The 23495-nt window shown below is 42.5% G+C and overlaps 1 protein-coding gene across 1 annotated transcript; it reads left to right on the forward strand.

Annotated features, from left to right (window-relative positions):
* Window positions 1-2707: 2707 nt before the first annotated feature.
* LOC139554628 (sodium-coupled monocarboxylate transporter 1-like) lies at window positions 2708-21584 on the forward strand. Its single transcript, XM_071367592.1, has 15 exons — window positions 2708-3954; window positions 5269-5334; window positions 5589-5640; window positions 6707-6774; window positions 10108-10262; window positions 10363-10503; window positions 10627-10756; window positions 11056-11144; window positions 11464-11576; window positions 11811-11878; window positions 11971-12057; window positions 12272-12465; window positions 19950-20059; window positions 20458-20543; window positions 20710-21584. The coding sequence occupies exons 1-15, from the start codon at window positions 3598-3600 to the stop codon at window positions 20833-20835; spliced, it is 1842 nt and encodes a 613-aa protein (XP_071223693.1). The 5' UTR covers window positions 2708-3597; the 3' UTR covers window positions 20836-21584.
* The last annotated feature ends 1911 nt before the right edge of the window (window positions 21585-23495 follow it).

The following is a 23495-nucleotide window of genomic DNA, read 5'->3' on the forward strand; positions in this document are numbered from 1 at the left end:
AAATCAACCAAAGCTTGAAACCCTAGGCCTAAATCTATTGTCTATTTTGACGGGAGTGGATCCTCAATATCTGTCCATGCGACAATTCAGCAGTAAGCAGACCAAGTGGGGATTTTTTGTATGGAGATCTATAGAGAGCAATAGTTATGGCATCCTTTTGTAGGCACTAACTCCGCCATGGCTTGTTGGTCATTTTTTGGAGGGTTTTTGGATAAACTCCGAAAAGAAGGTCTGTGATAAACACAGGCTTAGGTGATCTTATACGTTTTGTTCTATGAGATAATCTTCATCAGCTAACACCACTTTTTGTGAATTTTGAAGCATTTTCATAATCAAAATAAGCACATAAATCAAAATCAAATCAAATTTTATTTGTCACATACACATGGTTAGAAGATGTTAATGTGAGTGTAGCGAAATGCTTGTGCTTCTAGATCCGACCATGCAGTAATATCTAACAAGTAATCTAATCTAACAATTTCATAATGCTTCATAATTCATAAAGTTCATGTTAACTGACGCTTGGTCCCTTCTAGCCATGACCCTCTCGCTTCGCCTCTTCCTCTCCTCCTGAGCTATGCTCCTCTTACCATGCATGTGCTTTCTGCTTCCTGCCAATTCGGGCACATTCATTGTTTCATTATGTTAATTATTTGCACTTTGTTTGTTAAATTTGTGTAAATTCCCAGATAAATATATCACAGTAGTGAATTTAACGTTCATCATGTCATTTCCCGTTATTCTAATCTAGAACGTTTGCTTATGGTAATTCGGTTCATTAGGCTACATTTTAATTAGCTACCGTTCTCATTCAGAGTTGTTTTCAGAGCCCACAGACATGCTACACTTGAGCAAGATGTTTAGATTGATTTATTTCCATTTTAGAGTCTACTGTCAATTCCTTCAATGTTTTTCATTTGGACCGCTCCGAATAGCTTCTTCAGCTGTTCATTGAGCACGTGCAATACGTTTAGGCCTAAGATTAGTAGGGCTACTGAGTTGAGATAAAATGATAGCGTTCAGTTTGTCAAGTTCTATGAACTGTGATGACATGTTATGAAGTCTGGTGTAGACTCAAATTTAGCAGGTTTTCATAATGAATCTTGTTCTGGAGGAAGCTCTGCAGAGTGGTCACTAGCTGGTACAGCCACAAAGTCATAAAATCTGATTTGAAAGCTAACCTTAACCACACTGCCGCCGGAGTCATGTCCCAGTGAGACACAGGTGCCAGCCCACGTAGAAACTGAAAAGTCAGAGCCTTTTTTTGTAAAACAGTGTTGTAAATCCTGTATTGACTTGTGCCTACTTTGTCTACATGATGCTTGAATGGTGTATATAGACCATGTAGTGCTATCGCAGCCTGACTGGGAGCACCAAGGCAACGTGACATTCAACACATTGAAACACTATAAGACTAGTGGCAATTAAACAATAAATGGAACAAGTTGTTCAGTGTTCGTCAGCAGTAGGCTCAAAGCCAATGAATGTTCACTTCCTAACTTAATCCGAACACCTAGTCAAGACTGATTAAAGTAAATCTTGTAGTCAGAAGTACCCACTGGGCAAAAACTGGTTGAATCAACGGTGTTTCCACCTCATTTCGACCAAATCAATGTGGAAAACTATGAATTTTGTATTTTTTTCAACCAATCTTTAACCTAAATCCAATGACAAGGTGACATTTTTGGTTGATTTCACATTGAATTCACGTTAGTTGATAACTCAACCAAATGTAAATCAAAACGACACTATCTAGAACCTAAAAGGGTTATTGGTCTGTCTCCAGAGGAGAACCCTTTTTGTTTCCAGGTAGAACTCTTTTGGTTCAAGGTAGAACCCTTTTCACAGAGGGTTCTACATGGAACCCAAAATGGTTCTACCTGGAACCAAAAAGAGTTCTCCTATGGGGACAGCCGAAGAAAAAAACGTTCCAAAAGAGTTCTAAGAGAGTAGAAGTTGAACTGACATGTGCCCAGTGGGTAGCTTTCAGATGTCAGGTCTCCCTGTTCTATCAGGCTTATTTTCATCTGAAATCTTTCATATTATACCAAGTCTATTTGTCTGTCCCAATGTCCAAATGCCATGTTGGCTTTCTCCTTGTTTTCTTTTTACACAATCTTAAATAAACGTAACCTAACTGTAAAATCTACGTGCTTGATTGGCATGTAGTAAGCCCTCTATGCTGCCTTCCAGAACATGTAATAATCTACTGCATCCATGGGAACAGATATCCAGCCGTCCAACAGTTTTACACCAATCCTGGATGGTCCCTTATCTCCAAGTGTTTTCATTTGAAGTTAATGATTGTAGAGAGGATTATTCCTGTCTCTCATATTCATGTAAGGTTATAACTGAGATGACTTTTTTTGATGGTGCCCTATCCAACATTTCACACTAAAACAAATGTTACTGAAATGAATGCAATCTGTGGATAGGAGCATTACAGTTTGAGTCCTTGAGTGATTCAGTATCCATATGTTCCTAAAAACTGTCTTCTCTTTCTACAAGTGCTTATATCTATATGTACTAGAATTGTTTTTCCAACGTACTGACTCGTGCAATGGAATGGAATGGCTGATCTATGGCTGATCTATGACTATGATTTATGACTGCATTATTTTTCTCAAAGCTGACTGCTTCTCTGGAAAGTCTAATCAGTCAAATGTTGATCAATCTGGTCTTGGAGTCCATAAGTACTGGAGGATTTCTTGTTGGAGAACCCTTTTCATGCTTTGAAAGTCACAACTGTGTCAGGCTGACCATACATGGTGTTCTAACACTAGAACTATACCAACCGTTCTATTTAATTGTAGATCGGAAGGCGGGCCAAACCCAATTCATCAAGTCAGATATAATGATCATTCCGTTTTAGAATCTTGGTAGGCAGTGCAGTGAATTCTGTATATTTTGTCCTTGGGTGATGATTAACTAAAGGTGTGTTTATGGTTAGCTGACACCAAGACTGTGTTCTTCCATGCGTTTGTTAGGATAAGGGGACCACACAAGGAAGTCTTGCCTAACAGGAGGATGCATTTCTAGTCATTCTCAACTTTATTCAACCTCAACAAATACGGTAGACATAACAAATAGGAATATTGGACATTTGTTCTTGGAATTCTAGGACGTTTGTATAAGGATGTTTCTTTCAATTGTGGATGTCTATTGTAAGTGTCAAAGAACTGCAATAATCCCAACATTTTATCTGCATTAATACATTTCTGAGGTGCTTATCTAGTTGACTGAGAATTTATTTGCTATTGTTTTGTTTTCTTGGAATACTGAAAAAAGGTTGGACTCAATTTGAACAAAATTGATTTATTTTGACATTCTTGATCAAATCAAACATTCCTTCTCTACTTAGTGAAAGTTAAATATCAATGCTACACCTGTTCTGTAATTCACATACCATTTATCTGATTAAATTGTAAATAGGAAAAATAGTGTGCATTGGAAAGAAAGGAAATTAAACATTAGCAACATTGCCTAACATTCAACCTGTAAGATCTAAGTGGCGACCAGTGGGTGAAAGTGGTTAGATAGTGAAGATTAGATAAGTGTTGGTCTCTGCCGGAGGGATCTCTTCTGTACTCATTAACCATGACGACGGGTACAGGGGGCCCAGTGGCCTCGTTCTCTGTGTGGGACTATGTGGTGTTTGTGGGCACAGTCCTGGGGGCGGCCGGCATCGGCCTGTTCCAAGCCATCTGGGGCCGCAAGAACACCAGCAGCGATGAGTTTCTGCTGGGGGGCCGTCAGATGACAGCGGTGCCCGTCGCCATGTCCCTCACTGCCAGCTTCATGTCTGGCATCACCGTGATCGGCACTCCAGCAGAGGCCTATCGGTTTGGGGCGGCCTTCTGGATATTTGGCATCTCCTATGCCATCATGTCCATCATCACCGCTGAAATCTTCGTCCCTCTCTTCTACCGCCTGGGCATCACCAGCACCTACGAGGTACTGTAAGATATACCAGGCTGGGTCAGACCCACCTGGGTCAAATACATATACAGTATGTCAAATACATTAAAACATTTGAGGTGCAAATAGCTTGATGATTCCTTTGGGCCCATTGTAACGGTCAAACAGCAAGTGCAAGCAAGGTGGATTGAGATAAAGGTACAGGGGAATGAATTAAGATGATAGGTAGGGGGGTGAAGATGAGAGGGTTTGCCCTAAAATGTCCAGCAGTTGTATTTTTAGTTTTTTGTATTTTTATACAAATTTTTCTCCCCAATTGGTAGTTACGGTCTTGTCCCATCGTTGCAACTCCCGTACGGATTCGGGAGAGGCAAAGGTCGAGAGCCGTGCATCCTCCGAAACACAACCCCGCCAAGCCGCACTGTTTCTTGACACAATGCATACTTAACTTAGAAGCCAGCCGTACCAATGTGTCGGAGGAAACACTGTACACCTGGCGACTGTGTCAGCGTCCATGCGTTTGGCCCGCCACAGGAGTCGCTAGAGCGCGATGGGACAAGGACATCCCTGCCGCCCAAACCCTCCCTTAACCCGGACGACGCTGGGGCAATTGTGTGTCGCCTCATGGGTCTCCCGGTCACGGCCGGCTGCGACACAGCCCGGTATCGAACCAGGATCTGTAGTAACGCAGCCTTAGGCCGCTGCGCCACTCGGGAGGCCCCCAGCAGTTGTAATTTAACTAATATTTAATCAGTGATCCGTGAAAACAATCTAGTCCAGGAGGGGTGCCAAGATGTTACATCTGTTACATTCAGCATCTGAGGACTTTACCTCCTAAAAATATGTGACTAGTTGCCATAAAAGTAATTACAGGTATTTAATTAGTTTTGTGCACCAAGCAACCATTTAGCAGGTTGGCATTTATTGGGATGAGTCATGTACTGAAGGCAGCTCTGCAGGGTATTCACTGGCTGACATTGACACAAAGTCATAAAATCTGATTTTAAACCTAACAATAACCTTAACCACACTGCTAACCTTATGCTAACCTTAGAGCAAATGTTTGTTTTCATAATCTTTTACAATATATATAGCCAATTTTGGCTGCATCTGGCACATCCAGTGGAAATCGCTCAGATCTGCCTCCAGGACAAGATTCATCACAATAAACATCAACCTGCAACCATTTATGACTTGAACAAAACAGCTGTAGACCTGCAGATAGACAGACTATTGAAAAGTCTATGAATCTTTCTTCATCATCACTTCCTGACTAGGAAAAAAGATTTACAAGTGTAAAAGCCAATGAAATCAGGCCAGGTTTGACTGAAATGTTTATTTTCTCTCTAGTATCTGGAGATGCGTTTCAACAAGTTGATTCGGGTGATCGGGACCACCATGTACATCATACAAACGGTAAATATTCAGTTAACATCATGAAAATGGGGCAAAAGGGTAGATCTTAATGAAGCTAATGTTTTCCAAAGGATATGGTGGAAACAAAAATCTCAATAATGCATTAACTACAAAAAATGGCAATCTGCCCTTGTCCTTTTTTCCACTGCCTGATTTCAGGAAGCCATCTGGGCATCTAAGGTAAACATTCCGCTTTATGAATGTGCATTAAGCATATGTTTACATCCATCAACTAATGGCTGATTTTGTTTCAGGCCCTGTACACTGGTATGGTCATCTACGCCCCAGCTCTTGCTCTCAATCAAAGTAAGTCATATGCAAAGTATCTCTGTAATGTTCCTTAAATGAATCAAAATAATATTATTATCTGAGTGTTGACACAAGGTCAATCTCTGGACCAAACTGATGATAAATCTTTAGCTAATTAAATTGGTCTGCGATCTGCCAATAAAGGTATTGTCTAATTGCTTATCAATTGATGCAGCACGAAAGAGGATATGCAGATGTCGTTAGGCTAAGTGATAATATCACAGAGAATGCATATGTATCTATACTGAACAAAAATATAAACGCAACATGCAACAATTTCAAAGATTTTACTGAGTTAAAGTTCATAAGGAAAACAGTCAATTGAATTAAATTCATTAGGCCTTAATCTATGGATTTGACATGACTGAGAATACTGATATGCATCTGTTGGTCACAGATACCTTAAAAAGAATGGGCCTCCCATCGATAAAATGCAATTGTGTTCGTTGTCCATAGCTTATGACTGCCCATACTATAACCCCACCACCACCATGGGGCACACTGTTCACGATGTTGACAATAGCGAACCGCTTGCCCACACAACGCAACACACGTGGTCTGTGGTTGTGAGGCCTGTTGGATGTAAAGCCAAATTCTATAAAATGAAGTTGAAGGCGGCTTATGGTAGAGAAATTAACAGTAAATTCTCTGGCAACCGCTCTGGTGGACATTCCTGCAGCCACCATACCAATTGCACACTCCCTGATCTGTGGCATTGTGTTGTGTGACAAAACTGCACTTAGAGTGGCCTTTTATTGTCCCCAGCACAAGGTGCACCTGTGTAATGATCATGCTGTTTAATCAGCTTCTTGATATGCTACACCTGTCAGGTGGATGGATTATCTTGGCAAAGAAGAAATGCTCACTAACAGGGATGTAAACAAATTTGTGGAGAGCTTTTCGTGCATATTGAACATTTTTGGGAGCTTTTATTTCAGCTCATGAAAGATGTGACCAACACTTTACATGTTGCGTTTATCTATTTGTTTCAGCTCATGGAAACAGTTGTAGAGTATTATTTGGAAATGCTGTGTAAATGGGTCTGTACTTGTGTGTGTTTCAGTCACAGGGCTGAACCTCTGGGGAGTGCTGGTGGCCACTGGGGTGGTGTGCATCATCTACTGCACCCTGGTCAGTGGTTCATCTGATCTCACTCACCAATCAGCAATCAACTCCTTCACGCTATGACAATACACATTTTAATATTGAATACTTATTAGGATCCCAATTAGCTGACACCATAACGTCAGCTAATCTTCCTCGGGTCCAACACAGAGCTTAAAATATATTACAAACAATTACATTTACAATAAGACATTTTTAACAAGTAGACATTAAATCAAATCAAATTGTATTGTCACATGCGCCGAATACAACCTTATGCTTACTTAGAAGCCCTGAAATGCTTACTTACAAGCCCTTAACCAATAAGGCAGTTCAAGAAATAGAGTTAAGAAAATATTTACTAAATAAACTAAAGTAAAAAAGATTTTTTTTCTTCCAGAAGTAACAAAATAAAATGACATAATAATAATGAGGCTATATACAGGGGGTACCGAGTCAATGCGCAGTGGTACAGGTTAGTCGAGGTAATTTTTAAAGTGACTATGCATAGATAATAAACAGCGAATAGCAGCAGTGTAAAAACAAAGGGAAGGGTCAATGTAAATAGTCCAGGTGGCCATTTGATGAATTGTTCAGCAGTCTTATGGCTTGGGGGTAGAAGCTGTTAAGGAGCCTTTGGTCCTAGACTTGGCGCTCTGGTACCGCTTGCCGTGCAGTAGCAGAGAAAACAGTCTATGACTTGGGTGACTGGAGTCTTGACAATTTTTTGGGCATTCCTCTGACACCGCCTAGTATATAGGTCCCGGACGTCAGGAAGCTTGGTCATACCAGGCGGTGATGCAACCAGTCAGGATGCCCTCGATGGTGCAGGATATGGGGAACCATGCCACATTGTTTCAGTCTACTGAGGGGTAAAAGACATGCCTAATGAAAGTTTGTTGTTGATGTGGACACCAAGGAACTTGAAACTCTCGACCCGCTACACTACAGCCCCGTTGATGTTAATGCGGGCCTGTTCGGGCCTCCTTTTCCTATAGTCCACGATCAGCTCCTCTATCTTGCTCACATTGAGGGAGAGGTTGTTTTCCTGGCACCACAATGCCAGGTCTTTGACCTCTTCCCAATAGATTGTCTCATCATTGTCAGTGATCAGGCCTACCACTGTTGTGTCGTCAACAAACTTAATGATGGTGTTGGAGTCGCGCTTGGCCACACGCAGTCATGGGTGATCAGGGAGTACAGGAGGGGACTAAGCATGCACCCCTGAGGGGTCCAAGTGTTGAGGATTAGTGTGGCAGATGTGCTGTTGTCTACCCTTACCACCTGGGGGTGGCCCGTTAGGAAGTCCAGGATCCAGTTGCAGAGGGAGGTGTTTAGTAACAGGGTCCTTAGCTTAGTGATGAGCTTTGAGGGTATGATGGTGTTGAACGCTGAGCTGTAGTCAAGGAACAGTATTCTCACATAGGTGGTCCTTTTGTCCAGGTGGGGAAGGGCAGTGTGGAGTGCGATTGAGATTGCGTCATCTGTGGATCTGTTGGAAGTGGGTCTAGGGTGTTGATGTGAGCCATGACCAGTCCTTCAAAGCACTTCATGGCTACGGACGTGAGTGCTACGGGGCGGTAATTATTTAGGCAGGTTACCTTCGCTATCTTGGGAACAGGGACTATGGTGGTCTGTTTGAAAGATGTAGATGTTACAGACTCGGTCAGGGAGAGGTTGAAAATGTCAGTGAAGACACTTGCCAGTTGGTCCGCGCATGCTTTGTGTACACGTCCTGGTAATCCGTCTGGCCCCATGGCTTTGTGAATGTTAACCTGTTTAAAGATCTTGCTCACATTGGCTACGGAGAGCGTGATCACACAGTCGTCCGGAACAGCTGGTGCTCCCTTACATGCTTCAGTGTTGCATGCCTCAAAGCGAGCATACAAAGCATTTATCTCGTCTGGTAGGCTGGCATCACTGGGCAGCTCACGTCTGGGTTTCCTTTTGTAGTCCTTAATAGTTTGTAAGCCTTGCCACATCCGACGAGAGTCAGAGCCGGTGTAGTAGGATTCAGTCTTAGTCCTGTATTGACACTTTGCCTGTTTGATGTTTCGTGTGAGGGCATAGCAAGATTTCTTATAAGCGTCCGGATTAGTGTCCCGCTCCTTGAAAGTGGCAGCTCTAGCCTTTAGCTCTGTGCAAATGTTGTCTGTAATCCATGGCTTCTGGTTGGGATATGTACGTACAGTCACTGTCGGGTCGACGTTGTCGATGCACTTATTGATGAAGCTGAGGTGGTATACTCCTCAATGTCATTGGATGAATCCTGGAACATATTCCAGTCTATGCTATCACATGTGACATGCTGGTAGAAACGAGGTAAAATGGAATTTAGTTTGCATGCATTAAAGTCCCTGGCAACTAGGAGCGCCACTTCTGGATGAGCATTTTCTTGTTTGCTTATGGTCTTATACGGCTCGTGGTCTTAGTGCCAGCATCGGTTTGTGGTGGTAAATAGACGGCTACGAATAATATAGATGAGAACTCTCTTGGTAGATAGTGTGGTTTACAGCTTATCATGAGATACTCTACCTCAGGCGAGCAATAACTCGAGACTTTTTTAATATTAGAAATCGCGCACCAGCAGTTATTGACAAATAGACAAACACCCCCGCCCCCCGCCCCCCGCCCCCCGCCCCTCTTCTTACCAGACATATCTGCTCTGTCCTGCTGATGCAGGGTGTAATGATTCATAGGTGCGCGTAATAATGAATGCCAGCTGTGCGTAATGATGAATCCCAGGACCGGTGGTTAGTACTCTGGCGACGTCGTACGCCGGAGGGGAGGAGCAGGAGCAGACGTGACACAGGGAGAAGCCAGCCAGATCCATATTATCCATTTCGTCGTTTAACCACGTCTCTGTGAAACATAAAATATTACAGTTTTTATTCTCCCGTTGGTAAGATAGTCTTAATCGTAGATCGTCCAGTTTGTTTTCCAATGATTGCACGTTGGCCAATAATAGGGTAGTGGTGGTACTGGTGGTTTACCTACTCGTCGGCTAATTCTAACAAGGCACCCCGCCCTCCTCCCCCCATTTTCTCTGTCTTTTCTTCATGCAGATGACAGGGATTTGGGCCTTGTCTCGACAAAGCAGTATATCCTTCGCTTCAGACTCATTACAGAAAAAACTCTTTGCCCGGGGCCAGGAGTTTTTCCTGACCCCATGACATGTTCATGCAGGGAAAACTCTCAGCCCCAGTTATGGGCAATTACTACTGTAAGGTCCAGTTTTTTCCTGGTCAGCTCACAGGGTCAGGGAACACACTTAAACCTACACATGAACAAACCTCTTTGGTACATGAGGTTGCACCATACCTTCCTTCCCCTGACTCCATGTTGCATTGTGGTTCTCAGGGAGGTCTGAAGGCGGTCATATGGACAGACGTGTTTCAGATGGTGATCATGTTAGCAGGCTTCGTGGCCGTCATTGCCAGGGGGGCTGTCATCCAGGGAGGTCTGGGGAAGATCTGGGATGACTGCTACCAAGGAGGCAGGCTCAACGTTTTTGAGTAAGTAAAATGTCCACACGTCATGCAGGGATTAATTACCACCACAGTATGACTCCTCATAGTTAGCTGAGCATTTTCACTTTAATACCTTCTAATGCAGTTTTGATCCGGACCCTTTGAAGCGTCACACGTTCTGGACGATCGTGGTTGGTGGCAGTGTGATGTGGGCGTCCATCTACTCCATCAACCAGTCACAGGTGCAGCGTTACATCTCCTGCAAAACCCTAACTCAAGCCAAACTGTGAGTGGCACTCCTACCTTCCACAGTCATAACATACAGGAAAAGCTGTGAATGAAGAATAGCAATATGAAAAAAAAAAGAAAAAAGTGTTTGTTTCATGTTGGCTTTCTTTGAAACCCTCAGGTCACTGTATGTGAATATGATTGGTCTCTGGGTGACTGTGAGCTTAGCAGTGTTCTCCGGCCTCACCATGTACTCCATTTACAAAAACTGTGATCCACTCACTAATGGTGATGTAGGGGCACTTGATCAGGTCAGTAAATGTAAGACAGCTATGGCTCTTACACAGGCATGGACAGTGCTGCACTATGGCAGTGTTATTGAATGTTAGTGGGTGGGTGCTTATATTTGTCCTATTTCACACATGTACAAGTGTGTATTAATATGTATGTGTGAATTGGACGGGACTGTGTGTGGGATTAATAGTGTGTGTGTGTGTGTGTGTGTGTGTGTGTGTGTGTGTGTGTGTGTGTGTGTGTGTGTGTGTGTGTGTGTGTGTGTGTGTGTGTGTGTGTGTGTGTGTGTGTGTGTGTGTGTGTGTGTGTAAACAAGCTGCTTCCATACCTGGTAATGGACATCCTGGCAGCCTATCCTGGAGTCCCTGGGTTGTTTGTTGCGGCAGCATACAGTGGTACACTGAGGTGAGTATTCTCCAGGGGAACCCAAATAGAGAAGGTCCGCTGACACAAATCTTCCAGGTGGCAAAGATCTGGATAGATATAGTCACTTATCGGCATAGTAACAAACCCCTACCTCTCAACCCCCTCCCTTTCTGGATCCGGAACCAGACCGCGGTTCGCCTATTGCGTATGGCTGGTATACACTAACAAATGCATGCTATCTTCCACTACTTTTACAACTAACCTACCAATGAATGTGTTTAACCATAAGTTCCCTGCAGAAAAGGGCAATTCCTCCTCTTTCTCTTTGCCTCATCTATTGTCAATGCGTCTGTTTCAGTACTGTATCCTCCAGCATCAATGCGCTGGTGGCTGTCACTGTAGAGGACTTCATCAGGCCAGTGTACAAAAACCTGACAGATAAACAGGTGACCTGGATGAACATGGGCCTCAGTGAGTTTCACACAAAACACTGTGTAAGACTAGCATAATTATATGTGGGTTCATTCAAATAGTAATGTCACACAAATAAAGGTCAGTTTGATATTTGCCGAGGTATGTACATTATACAGTATGTCAATACTTTGCATGGAAAAATACTTTGCATGGAAAAATACTTTGCATTGAAATATATTTATAATCATGAAATGTGTATGGAATATTTAATTACCGTTGCACCTATTTCAGGTGTTTTCTTCGGATTTTTGTGCATTGGGATGGCTGCAATAGCTTCACTGATGGGGAGCATTCTGCAGGTAGGAAAACTATAATCAGAAGTGACTCCGTATCGCCACCTGCTGTCTGGTAGTCACCTCTACTTTATGTCTCTAACGTTGTCTCTTTTCAGGCAGCCCTGTCCATATTTGGAATGATCAGTGGCCCTCTTCTTGGGCTTTACCTCTTAGGCATGTTCTGGCGCACAGCAAACTCAACAGTAGGTATCCCACATCTTATTCATATCACTTTCATTATTCATACTTAAAGAATGATTTACTAATTTACTCAAAGATATATTACTAACCAGTAACACTATAAATGTTCTGACATACAAAGATTTTGGTTGTTGAATACAAAACAACGTTAGACAATATAATGACCTTTAATGATCTTTATGGGTGAGACTGAGACGGCTTCCTTGTGCATTGCAGGGGGGACTCACAGGGCTGATTGTGGGCCTTGTTATTACCCTGTGGGTGGGGATTGGAGCTCAGATATACCCACCCTTAGCTGATAAGACCAACCCCCTGCCAATCAGTGTGGCAGGCTGTAACCGCACACAGGACCTGAACTACACCACCCTGGCCCCATGGACCAGTGCAGTAACACTGACCCCTCTGCCTGAGTGAGTTACTCACAGTCACTTTATAATCACTGTCTTCAAAGTCACCCTATTCCACATATAGTGCACAACTTTATTCCAGAGTCCTATGGTGCTTATAGCTAACTATGGGTTAGCAGCCTGTTTGAACCAGCCTGATGTTGCGAGCTCACATTCTGTTTCACTGAATGAAAACGTCAATGCAGCGGTCAGTCTGGTTTCACAAGATGGCGCCGACAGATAGGGCAGCTCTGCTTCTAGCTAATAAGCAACTTTGTAGTATTTCGTTTTTTTGTGTGTTATTTCTTACATTATTATCCCAGGAAATGTTTTGTATTATTACATAGACCCGGAAAGAACTTTTGAATATCAGAGTGGCGGTAACTCACCAGCATTACGACCGGGAATACAACTTTCCCGAATTGGATTCTTTGTTCGTACCCCCAGGGCAAATTAATTGATTCCAGAGGCTGATCCAAAACACAGCCGACGAGAAGAGGTATTCGGAGTGGACTTCTAGTCCGACTCAGGAGGCGCGCACACCATCCACCGCATCCAAGTATATTACTCGCTAATGTTCAGTCTCTGGACAACAAATCAGACGAGCTCAGGGTTCTCAGCTAGCTGGGTTCTCAGTATATCGCATCGACACGATTAAAGAACTCTCCCCGGGAAGAAGAAAGGCGGGGGTGTATGTTTCATGATTAACCACTAATGGTGTGATTGTGATAACATACAGAAACTCAAGTCCTTTTGTTCACCCAACCTAGAATACCTCACAATCAAATGCCGACCGTATTACCTCCCAAGAGAATTCTCTTCGGTTATAGTCACAGCCGTGTATATTCCCCCTCAAGCTGATACCACGACGGCCCTCAAAGAACTTCACTGGACTTTATGCAAACTGGAAACCACATAACCTGAGGCAGCATTTATTGTAGCTGGGGATGGGAAAGCTGGGAAAGCTGGGAAAGCAAATTTGAGGAAAACACTACCGAAGTTCTATCAACACATTGACTGTAGTACTCGTGCTGCTAAAACAATCGACCACTGCTACTCCAACTTCCGGGATGCCTACAAGGCCCTCCCCTGCCCTCCCTTCTGCAAATCTGATAACGACTCCATTTTTCTCCTCCCTAACTATTAGCAGAAACTCAAACAGGAAGTACCCGTGCTAAGGATTATTCAATGCTGGTCTGACAAATCGTAATCCACGTTTCAAGATTGCTTTGATCACCCGGACTGGGATATGTTCCGGGTAGCCTCTGAGAATAACATTGACGAATATACTGATATGGTGACTGAGTTTATCAGGAAGTGTATAGGAGATGTTGTACCCACTGTGACTATTACAACCTACATTAACCAGAAACCGTGCATAGATGGCAGCAAAACTGAAAGCGCGAACCACCGCATTTAACCATGGCAAGGTGATTGGGAATATGGCAGAATGCAAACAGTGTGGTTATTCCCTTTGTAAGGCAATCAAACAGTCAAAACATCAGTATAGAGACAAAGTGGAGTCGCAATTCAATGGCTCAGACACGAGACGGATGTGGCAGGGTCTACAGACAACCACGGACTACAAAGGGAAAACCAGCCACGTCACGGACACCGATGTCTTGCTTCCGGACAAGCTAAACACCTTCTTCGCCCGCTTTGAGGATAACACAGTGCCACCGACGCGGACCGCTATCAAGGACTGTGGGCTCTCCTTCTCTGTGGCCGAAGTGAGTAAGAGATTTATGCGTGTTAGCCCTCGCAAGGCTGCCGGCCTAGACCAGCTGGCTTGAGTGTTTGAGGACATAGTCAATCTCTCCCTATCCCAGTCTGCTGTCCCCACTTGCTTCAAGATGTTCACCATTGTTCTTGTTCCCAAAAAAGCAAAGGTAACTGAACTAAATTACTATCTCCCCGTAGCGCTCACTTCTCTCATCATGAAGTGCTTTGAGAGGCTAGTTAAGGATCATATCACCTAGGGGGCAGGGGGCAGCATTTTCACTTTTGGATGAATTGGTGCCCAAATTGAACGGCCTCCTACTCTGTCCCAGATGATAATATATGCATATTATTATTACTATTGGATAGAAAACACTCTGAAGTTTCTAAAACTGTTTGAATTATGTCTGTGAGTATAACAGAACTCATATGGCAGGCAAACTTCCAAACAGGAAGTGAAAATTCTGAAAAGGGTCAATGTGAAAGTCATCGCCTATTCAAATCCCTGTAATTTATGGATCTGTTTGCACTTCATACGCCTTCCACTAGATGTCAACAGTCAGTAGAACGTGGAATGAAGCCTCTAGTGTGATGTGGGACCGGATGGGAGGTGTTTCAGTCACTGGCCTGGCAGATTGCCAGTTGCTGGTCACGCACGCTAGTCATGGAATGAGCATGTGTGCCATTACTTTTACAGACATGAAGAAATGCTCCGGTTGGGACGTTATTGGATATATATGATAACAACATCCTGAAGATTGATTCTCAACTAAGTTTGACCAGTTTATTCGACTTGTAATATAACTTTTTGAAGTTTTCGTCCGACGTTTGCGTTCACTTGCGCAAGTGTTTGGACACGTGTACTACACATGCTAGCTAAAGTTGATAATTCGACATAAGTAATGGACATTATCGAACAAAACAACGATTTATTGTGGAACTAGGATTCCTGGCACTGCATTCTGATGAAAGATCATCAAAGGTAAGGGAATATTTATGATGTAATTTCGTATTTCTGTTGACTCCAACATGGCGGAGAAATGTTGTTTCTATCTGAGTAGATGTGTGTGTGCTTTTTACAAAAGTTTTTTAAAAATCTGACACAGCGGTTGCATCTTTAATTATATGTAAAACATGTATCTTTCATCAAAGTTTATGATGAGTATTTCTGTTATTTGACATGGCTCTCTGTAATTACTCCGGATATTTTGGAGGCATTCCTGAACATGGCGCCAATGTAAACCGAGATTTGTGGATATAAATATGCACATTATCGAACAAAACATAAATGTATTGTGTAACATGATGTCATATGAGTGTCATCTGATGAAGATGTTCAAAGGTTAGTGGTTAATTTTATCTCTATTTCTGGGTTTTGTGAAAGCTATCTTTGGCTGGGAAAAATGGCTGTGTGTTTTTTGGATTTGGTGGTGAACGTAAATAAATGTTGTGTTTTCGCTGTAAAACATTTTTTAAAAATCGGACACGATGGGTAGATTAACAAGATGTTTATCTTTCATTTGCTGTATTGGACTTGTTAATGTGTGAAAGTTCAATATTTCTGAGAAATATTTTTGAATTTTGCGCACTGCCCTTTCAGCGGAATGTTGGGGGGGGGGGGTTCCGCTAGCGGAACGCGTGTCCTAGAAAGGCTAACTTACCTGACACCGTAGACCCACTTCAATTTGCTTATCACCCCAATAGATCCACCGATGATACACTCGCCCTCGCACTGCACACTGCTCTATCCCATCTGGACAAGAGAAATACCTATGAAAGAATGCTGTTCATTGACTATATCTCAGCATTCAACACCATAGTACCCTCCAAGCTTATCATTAAGCTTGGTGCCCTGGGTCTGAACCCCACACTCTGCAACTGGGTCCTGGACTTCCTGATGGGCCGCCCCCAGGTGGTGAAGGTAGGAAACAACACGCCCCTATCCAAATCAACGGGACCGCAGTGGAGCAGGTGAAAAGCTTCAAGTCCCTCGGTGTACACATCACTGACGATCTGAAATGGTCCACCCACACAGACAGTGTGGTGAAGAAGAAGCAACAGCGCCTCTTCATCCTCAGGAGGCTGAAGACATTTGGCTTGGCACCTAAAACCCTCACAAACTCTTACAAATACACAATTGAGAGCATCCTGTTCGGCTGTATCACCGCCTGGTATGGCAACTGCACCACCTGAAACCGCAGGGCTCTCCAGAGGCGGGGAACGCATCGCCGTGGGAAAACTATCTGCACTCCAGTACACCTACAGCACCCGATGTCACAGGAAGGCCAAAAAGATCATCAAGGACAACAACCACCCAAGCCACTGCTTCCAGACTCTCCACCCGGTTACGTAAACCTGCACCTTAGACGCTACTGTCTCATATACATAGACTTGAAATCACTGGCCATTTTAATAATGGAACAATAGTCACTCTAATAATGTTTACATATTTTTGCTTTACTCATCTCATATCTATATACTGTATTCTACTGTATTTTAGTATTTGACACACTGACATTGCTCGTCCTAATATTTATATAGTCCTTAATGCCATTATTTTACTTTTAGGTTGTGTGTATTGTTGTGAGTTGTTAGATATTACTGCACTGTTGGAGCAAGAAACACAAGCATTTTACTACACTCGCAATAACATCTGCTAAACGTTGTCGTGTCTTTGGCTATGCCGGATTAAGTGATATGACATGCTATTCTATAAAATCGTTTCTCAGTAATTAATATTACCTGATTGAGCTAATCATGTAAATGTAATTAACTAGAGAGTCGGGGCACCACAAAATAATATTTATAGAGCTGTTATCTTCCGAATAAACTCTTAAAGACCTAGTAATATTTTACATCAATAGCAGTCAATATTAATTGTCACCTTATTTCAGTCTCATCTGAAAGTTGTAAATTCTTCACGAACCCTGGCTAACAAGTTAAATTAGCAATACAAAATTGGGTTTAATTATTTATTTACTAAATACCTAACTAATCACACAGAATTACATATACACAGAATTAATCATACCTTGATTACAAATTACGTCATAAAGGAAAACGTCCCTAGCGGACGGAACAGATATGACAGCTGGTTACACAAAAGAAAAGGGGGCTGGGTTTGAGTGAAAGAGCGGGAAGACTGAAGACAAAGGGAGAAGCGATGTCTCTATCGTAAATACAGTATCTTATGCATTCTAAATTACCGCCCATTTGGAAAAGGAAAATGCAATAAATATTTACTCTGAGCTGTGCTTCGGTAGGTTGGTGGTAGATGGAAGGCCGTGTTGCCCAACCGAGTCCTTTGTCCTTTGAAGAATGTCTCTGGTGGTAAATTGGATAAGTTGTAATAACATCGTTGTGTGGTAGACAGGATACTCTGTCTGTCCTTTCCTAGCCCACGTTTGCAGCTGCTGTTGCTAACTCAACGGCTAGGAGGTATCACTTCTGTAGTGAATAAGAGTTCAAAGTTCATACCATTCGCAACCAAAGCTCACGCTGAGGTTGGCTTAGTTCTGTAGTTGACAGGTTAGTCCTTTTAACGTATGGACCGTCGTCCTCACATCCTCAGAACAGAAGGTTATATTGTCGTCAAGGCTTTATATAGGAAGGGAGAGGAGGGCGTGTTTGAAAAGTGTTATAACCCATGTTTCTTCACAGGGGCGGGCCACTGATTGAGCAGAGCCCTAACCTTATGAAAACCCAAATCTCTCATTTGGAAGCTAAAATTACATTTCATCTCTTCACCAATAATTTTATATTCAAACATTTAAATTGAACAACAATTCCATGTGAATCTGATAACTACAATGTGCAGACTTTCCACTGTAGAGTTTATGTCCTCCTATTATTGATGAGAATGTCTCAGATGACATCCGAACTGACATCATATTCATTAAGTACCACCGCATATGTTCAATTGGTCGGATTACCAGAATATAGTTCATTTCCCCCCACCTTCTGATGTTCCCAGAATCTCTATGTTAACCAAAGGATTTTCAAATGTCGCATCAGTAGGGTAGAGAGAGGAAAAAGGGAGGAAGAGGTATTTATGACTGTCATAAACCTACCCCCAGGCCAACGTCATGACAACGTGTATGTGACAAATAAGATTTGATTTGATTTAACAAGGCTACTGTATTATTGGGGGCTCAGGTACAGTGAGGGAAAAAAGTATTTGATCCCCTGCTGATTTTGTACGTTTGCCCACTGACAAAGAAATTATCAGTCTATAATTTTAATGGTAGGTTTGTTTGAACAGTGAGAGACAGAATAACAACAAAAATATCCAGAAAAATGCATGTCAAAAATGTTATAAATTGATTTGCATTTTAATGAGGGAAATAAGTATTTGACCCCTTCTCAATCAAAAAGATTTCTGGCTCCCAGGTGTCTTTCATACAGGTAACGAACGGAGACTAGGAGCACACTCTTTAAGGGAGTGCTCCTAATCTCAGTTTCTTACCTGTATAAAAGATACCTGTCCACAGAAGCAATCAATCAATCAGATTCCAAACTCTCCACCATGGCCAAGACCAAAGAGCTCTCCAAGGATGTCAGGGACAAGATTGTAGACCTACACAAGGCTGGAATGGGCTACAAGACCATCGCCAAGCAGCTTGGTGAGAAGGTGACAACAGTTTCTGTGATTATTCGCAGATGGAAGAAACACAAAAGAACTGTCAATCTCCCTCAGCCTGGGGCTCCATGCAAGATCTCACCTCGTGGAGTTGCAATGATCATGAGAACGGTGAGGAATCAGCCCAGAACTACACAGGAGGATCTTGTCAATGATCTCAAGGCAGCTGGGACCATAGTCATCAAGAAAACAATTGGTAACACACTATGCCGTGAAGGACTGAAATCCTGCAGCGCCCGCAAGGTCCCCCTGCTCAAGAAAGCACATATACATGCCCGACTGAAGTTTGCCAATGAACATCTGAATGATTCAGAGGACAACTGGGTGAACGTGTTGTGGTCAGATGAGACCAAAATGGAGTTCTTTGGCATCAACCCAACTTGCCGTGTTTGGAGGAGGAGGAATGCTGCCTATGACCCCAAGAAACCATCCCCACCGTCAAACATGGAGGTGGAAACATTATGCTTTGGGGGTGTTTTTCTGCTAAAGGGACAGGACAACTTCACCGCATCAAAGGGACGATGGACGGGGCCATGTACCGTCAAATCTTGGGTGAAAACCTCCTTCCCTCAGCCAGGGTATTGAAAATGGGTCGTGGATGGGTATTCCAGCATGACAATGACCCAAAACACACGGCCAAGGCAACAAAGGAGTGGCTCAAGAAGAAGCACATTAAGGTCCTGGAGTGGCCTAGCCAGTCTCCAGACCTTAATCCCATAGAAAATCTGTGGAGGGAGCTGAAGGTTCGAGTTGCCAAACGTCAGCCTCGAAACCTTAATGACTTGAAGAAGATCTGCAAAGAGGAGTGGGACAAAATCCCTCCTGAGATGTGTGCAAACCTGGTGGCCAACTACAAGAAACGTCTGACCTCTGTGATTGCCAACAAGGGTTTTGCCACCAAGTACTAAGTCATGTTTTGCAGAGGGGTCAAATACTTATTTCCCTCATTAAAATGCAAATCAATTCATAACATTTTTGACATGCGTTTTTCTGGATTTTTTTGTTGATATTCTGTCTCTCACTGTTCAAATAAACCTACCATTAAAATTATAGACTGATCATTTCTTTGTCAGTGGGCAAACGTACAAAATCAGCAGGGGATCAAATACTTTTTTCCCTCACTGTATGACTCTTCATCTTGTTGTTACAGTGACCGCCCGGCTCTGGCAGACTCTTGGTACTCCCTGTCCTACTTGTACTTCTGTCTTCTGGGCACTTTGGTGACTGTGATCGTGGGCTTGGTGGTAAGCGCTATCACAGGTGAGGCTACCTCCTTTAGCTCCAACCCTAACAGCATAGTGCATGATATTAATTATTTTTGACTACATGACCTGACCAGGACAAACTTTACATTTGACATTTACGTCATTTAGCAAACACTCTTATCCAGAGCCACTTACAGGAGCTATTAGGGTTAAGTGTCTTGCTCAAGGACACAGACAGATTTTTCACCTAGTCAGCTCGGATTCAAACCAGCAACCTTTTGGTTACTGGCACAAAGCTCTTAACCGCTAAGCTCTTAACTCTGGGGCTAGTTGTTCCTGGTCAGGTCTGTTAAAGGAACAATTCCTGGCACTAGGCATAATGACTTTGGCTGGTTCAAATTGATATTTTATGCAGTTAGTTAAACGTGACGTCTCCCTGTGTTGTCTGTCCAGGTGGCTGCAAGCAGGAGAAGCTAAGCTCAGATCTCTTTGTAAGGAGAAGGGATCTATTCTGCGCTGGCTGTGGCAAGGACTCAGAGGTAAAGCTTCTCTCTCTCTCTCTCTCTCTCTCTCTCTCTCTCGCTCTCTCTCGCTCTCTCTCGCTCTCTCTCTCTCTCTCTCTCTCTCTCATACCGCAAGCCTACAGCTGTATTAAATGTTCTGTGTTAACTGGCACCCGGTGTGGTCTTTGTGTGACTTCTGCAGGCATCAGAACCTGAGATAAATGAAAAGGCTGGGTCAGAGCTGAAGAAGGGCTCAAACAACGCTGGATTCCAAGACCCTCAGTTTAACATAGTGGAGAAGGATGTGGAGAAGGTCTCTAAAATGTGATGCTGCCACCAAGCTAAATGCACTCTGTCAACTGGAGTGCTCCAAGGGAACGATTTTTCCTCTCACCTTTCCGTTCTAGTTTTATTGTAATGAAATTCATTACTAAGAGAAGGAACCCCAAGTGTGTAATAATGCAGGTTGATACAGTTGATCAACTAGCTAGCTCATGTATGTTAGGCTAACCAGCTATCCTAATCTTATAGTTATCATAGCCAGATTACTTGCCCAGGTGCCTCGACCCCCAGGGGGCCTCCATTGATTTTGTAGAGTCATTAAAGTATCATATGAACACTCATAAGACATGGCAAAATGTGTAGAATTGCAGGAAATTAGCTTTAAAACTGTAAAATGTTCTCTAAACCAACAAGAGGGGTGTGAACAGTTTAGGATCCCATGTGTTGTGAGGTGGTTTGTTACTATCCCAATACATGACAATATCCATCCAGCCACCTAGGAAATGTGTGTGACCAGACCTTTTCAAATAGTAGTTGAGCATCCCTGACCTAGGCCATGGAAGGGTACTGCAATGTAAAGCAATATTTTAATGTATACAGCACTTGTTGTAAGGTAGGACTTTTCAACCATGTGTTAAGATAAAACAATATATAATAATGTAAATCTAACTTAATTGTCAGTACAAATAAGCATATGCAGTTCACATGTAATCATATTTATGTTGTGTTTACATCACTAAAATGGCTGATATGAGACATTTTACAGTATGTAATATTACTTTTGTGGATATAAAGATTGTGCTGAAATGCATACCTGTTTGCTTGCTTGATTTATCTGTGATTGTTCTTTTGGGATTTTTTTTATATTGTCAAGTTTTCATAAACAAACATAAACAAGGCAATGAGCTAGACAAGGCAAATGCACACTTATTTCTAGACAGATTTGGAAGGAAACAGTTATGCAACTGTATCTTGCATGCTTCACATTCATCTTTACAAAGGTGACAATATTAATTGGGTCAACCAACTATATTACTGGCATTTGTTGGCAGCTGACTTGGACATACAGGTTCAGCCTACCATACGCAAACATCCAAAAAACATAGAGAAAAAGGGACGTCTTTTCCCAACCACCAGTTATTTCACCAGTTATTTGAAATAATAACTTAATAATAACTGCTCTGCAAAAAGTTCTGATTTGCTGACTGTAAGCCTACACAGAGAGTTAATTTAATCTGACCAATGACCATAGCTGTGTTCGAATACTAACCGCACTAACTGTACTATTTGTGATGTAAATTGAGGCATAGTATGTATATATTTAGTATGCCAAAAGTTTCCGGAAGTTGTACTACATTCACCAAAAAGTAGTGGACAGATTTGAAGAAAATGGCGGAAAATATGCAGCCGAAGTCCAACGAGAGCAGATATAAATTTAAGTACAAAAACATATATTCATTGCTGTAGCAAATTATGACAAATACTAGGAAAATATTGAGCAATGTAATATAAAAGTCTATCACTTTAAAATAAGTTACATTATACGTTATGTTGGCTGACAATTTGTTGGCTACGCTAGACTTACAAACCACAAAGCATATTATGTGGTGCAGGTATGTTAGCTAGCTAACGTTAGTTGGCTTCTAATACATGGAACTTGCTAGTTTATTAACTATATGCTATCTAACTAACTACTCAACGTTAGGCCTAATATGAGTAAGATAGCTAATCCTTTTAAACCCGATTTATGTAGACACACTTTTATCTAAAAAGTGTGTCTATTTGACCCGAAAGTCTGATGACAACACAGCAAAGTTGATCACCCGGCGGGCCAGAAAAGAATTCCAGTTCACAGGAAATAGGCATGCGGCAGTGAAGGGGTTTGAGTAAGCAGCTGAATTGTGCAGCATTTGTTTCCTTGCCAACCAACGGACAATTATGGAAGTGAACACAGAAGAAGAACGCCCACTTCACTGCTCTCTGTGGTCTGTAGGGAGCAAGGCCCCAACAAAATCTCGCTTGGGGCCCCCCACTTGATGGCGTAGAACAATTTCCTGCAATTCTACACATTTTGCCATGGGGTGAAGAGAAAGTGTTTCAGTTTTAAAGCAAGTTTTCTGCAGTTCTACACATTTTGCCATGGGCCAGAGTGAAAATGTTGCAATTTTATAACACATTTGATTAAATTCTACACATTTTGCCATGGGGCAGAGATTTATTTGTTGTTCCAGCAAATTTTCTGCAATTCTACCCATTTTGCCATGGGGTGAAGATCATTTTTTTCTCACTTTTAAAGCAAATTTCCTGCAATTCTACACACACAATTTGTCATTACTTATGCCATGTTAACGACATCTGAGTGAGAGTCACTCACAAAATCAATGGGGGCCCTTTGGAGGTCAGGGGGTGACTGTCAGAGACTGGCATAACAGAAACATGTTGATGCACAACCAAATTTCGAAGTTACAGCTTGTGTATTCTACTATTTTAACTCTCAACAGTAAGTTGAGACCCTTACTGAGTAAAGAAAAAAATATATAATAAAAAATGGGAGAGGAGTTAGGGGTCAGGGGCCCCCTATCGACCTGGGGCCCTAAGCGACCGATTATGTTGTTTATGCCTGGAGCCGGCCCTGGTAGGGAGTGGAGAACAGAGTAAGATGTTTGATCTATGGGATGGGAAAACAAATGACTGCTAAAGCAATAG

The sequence above is a fragment of the Salvelinus alpinus genome, chromosome 2 (genome assembly GCF_045679555.1).
Source record: "Salvelinus alpinus chromosome 2, SLU_Salpinus.1, whole genome shotgun sequence".
Taxonomy (NCBI): Eukaryota; Metazoa; Chordata; class Actinopteri; order Salmoniformes; family Salmonidae; genus Salvelinus; species Salvelinus alpinus.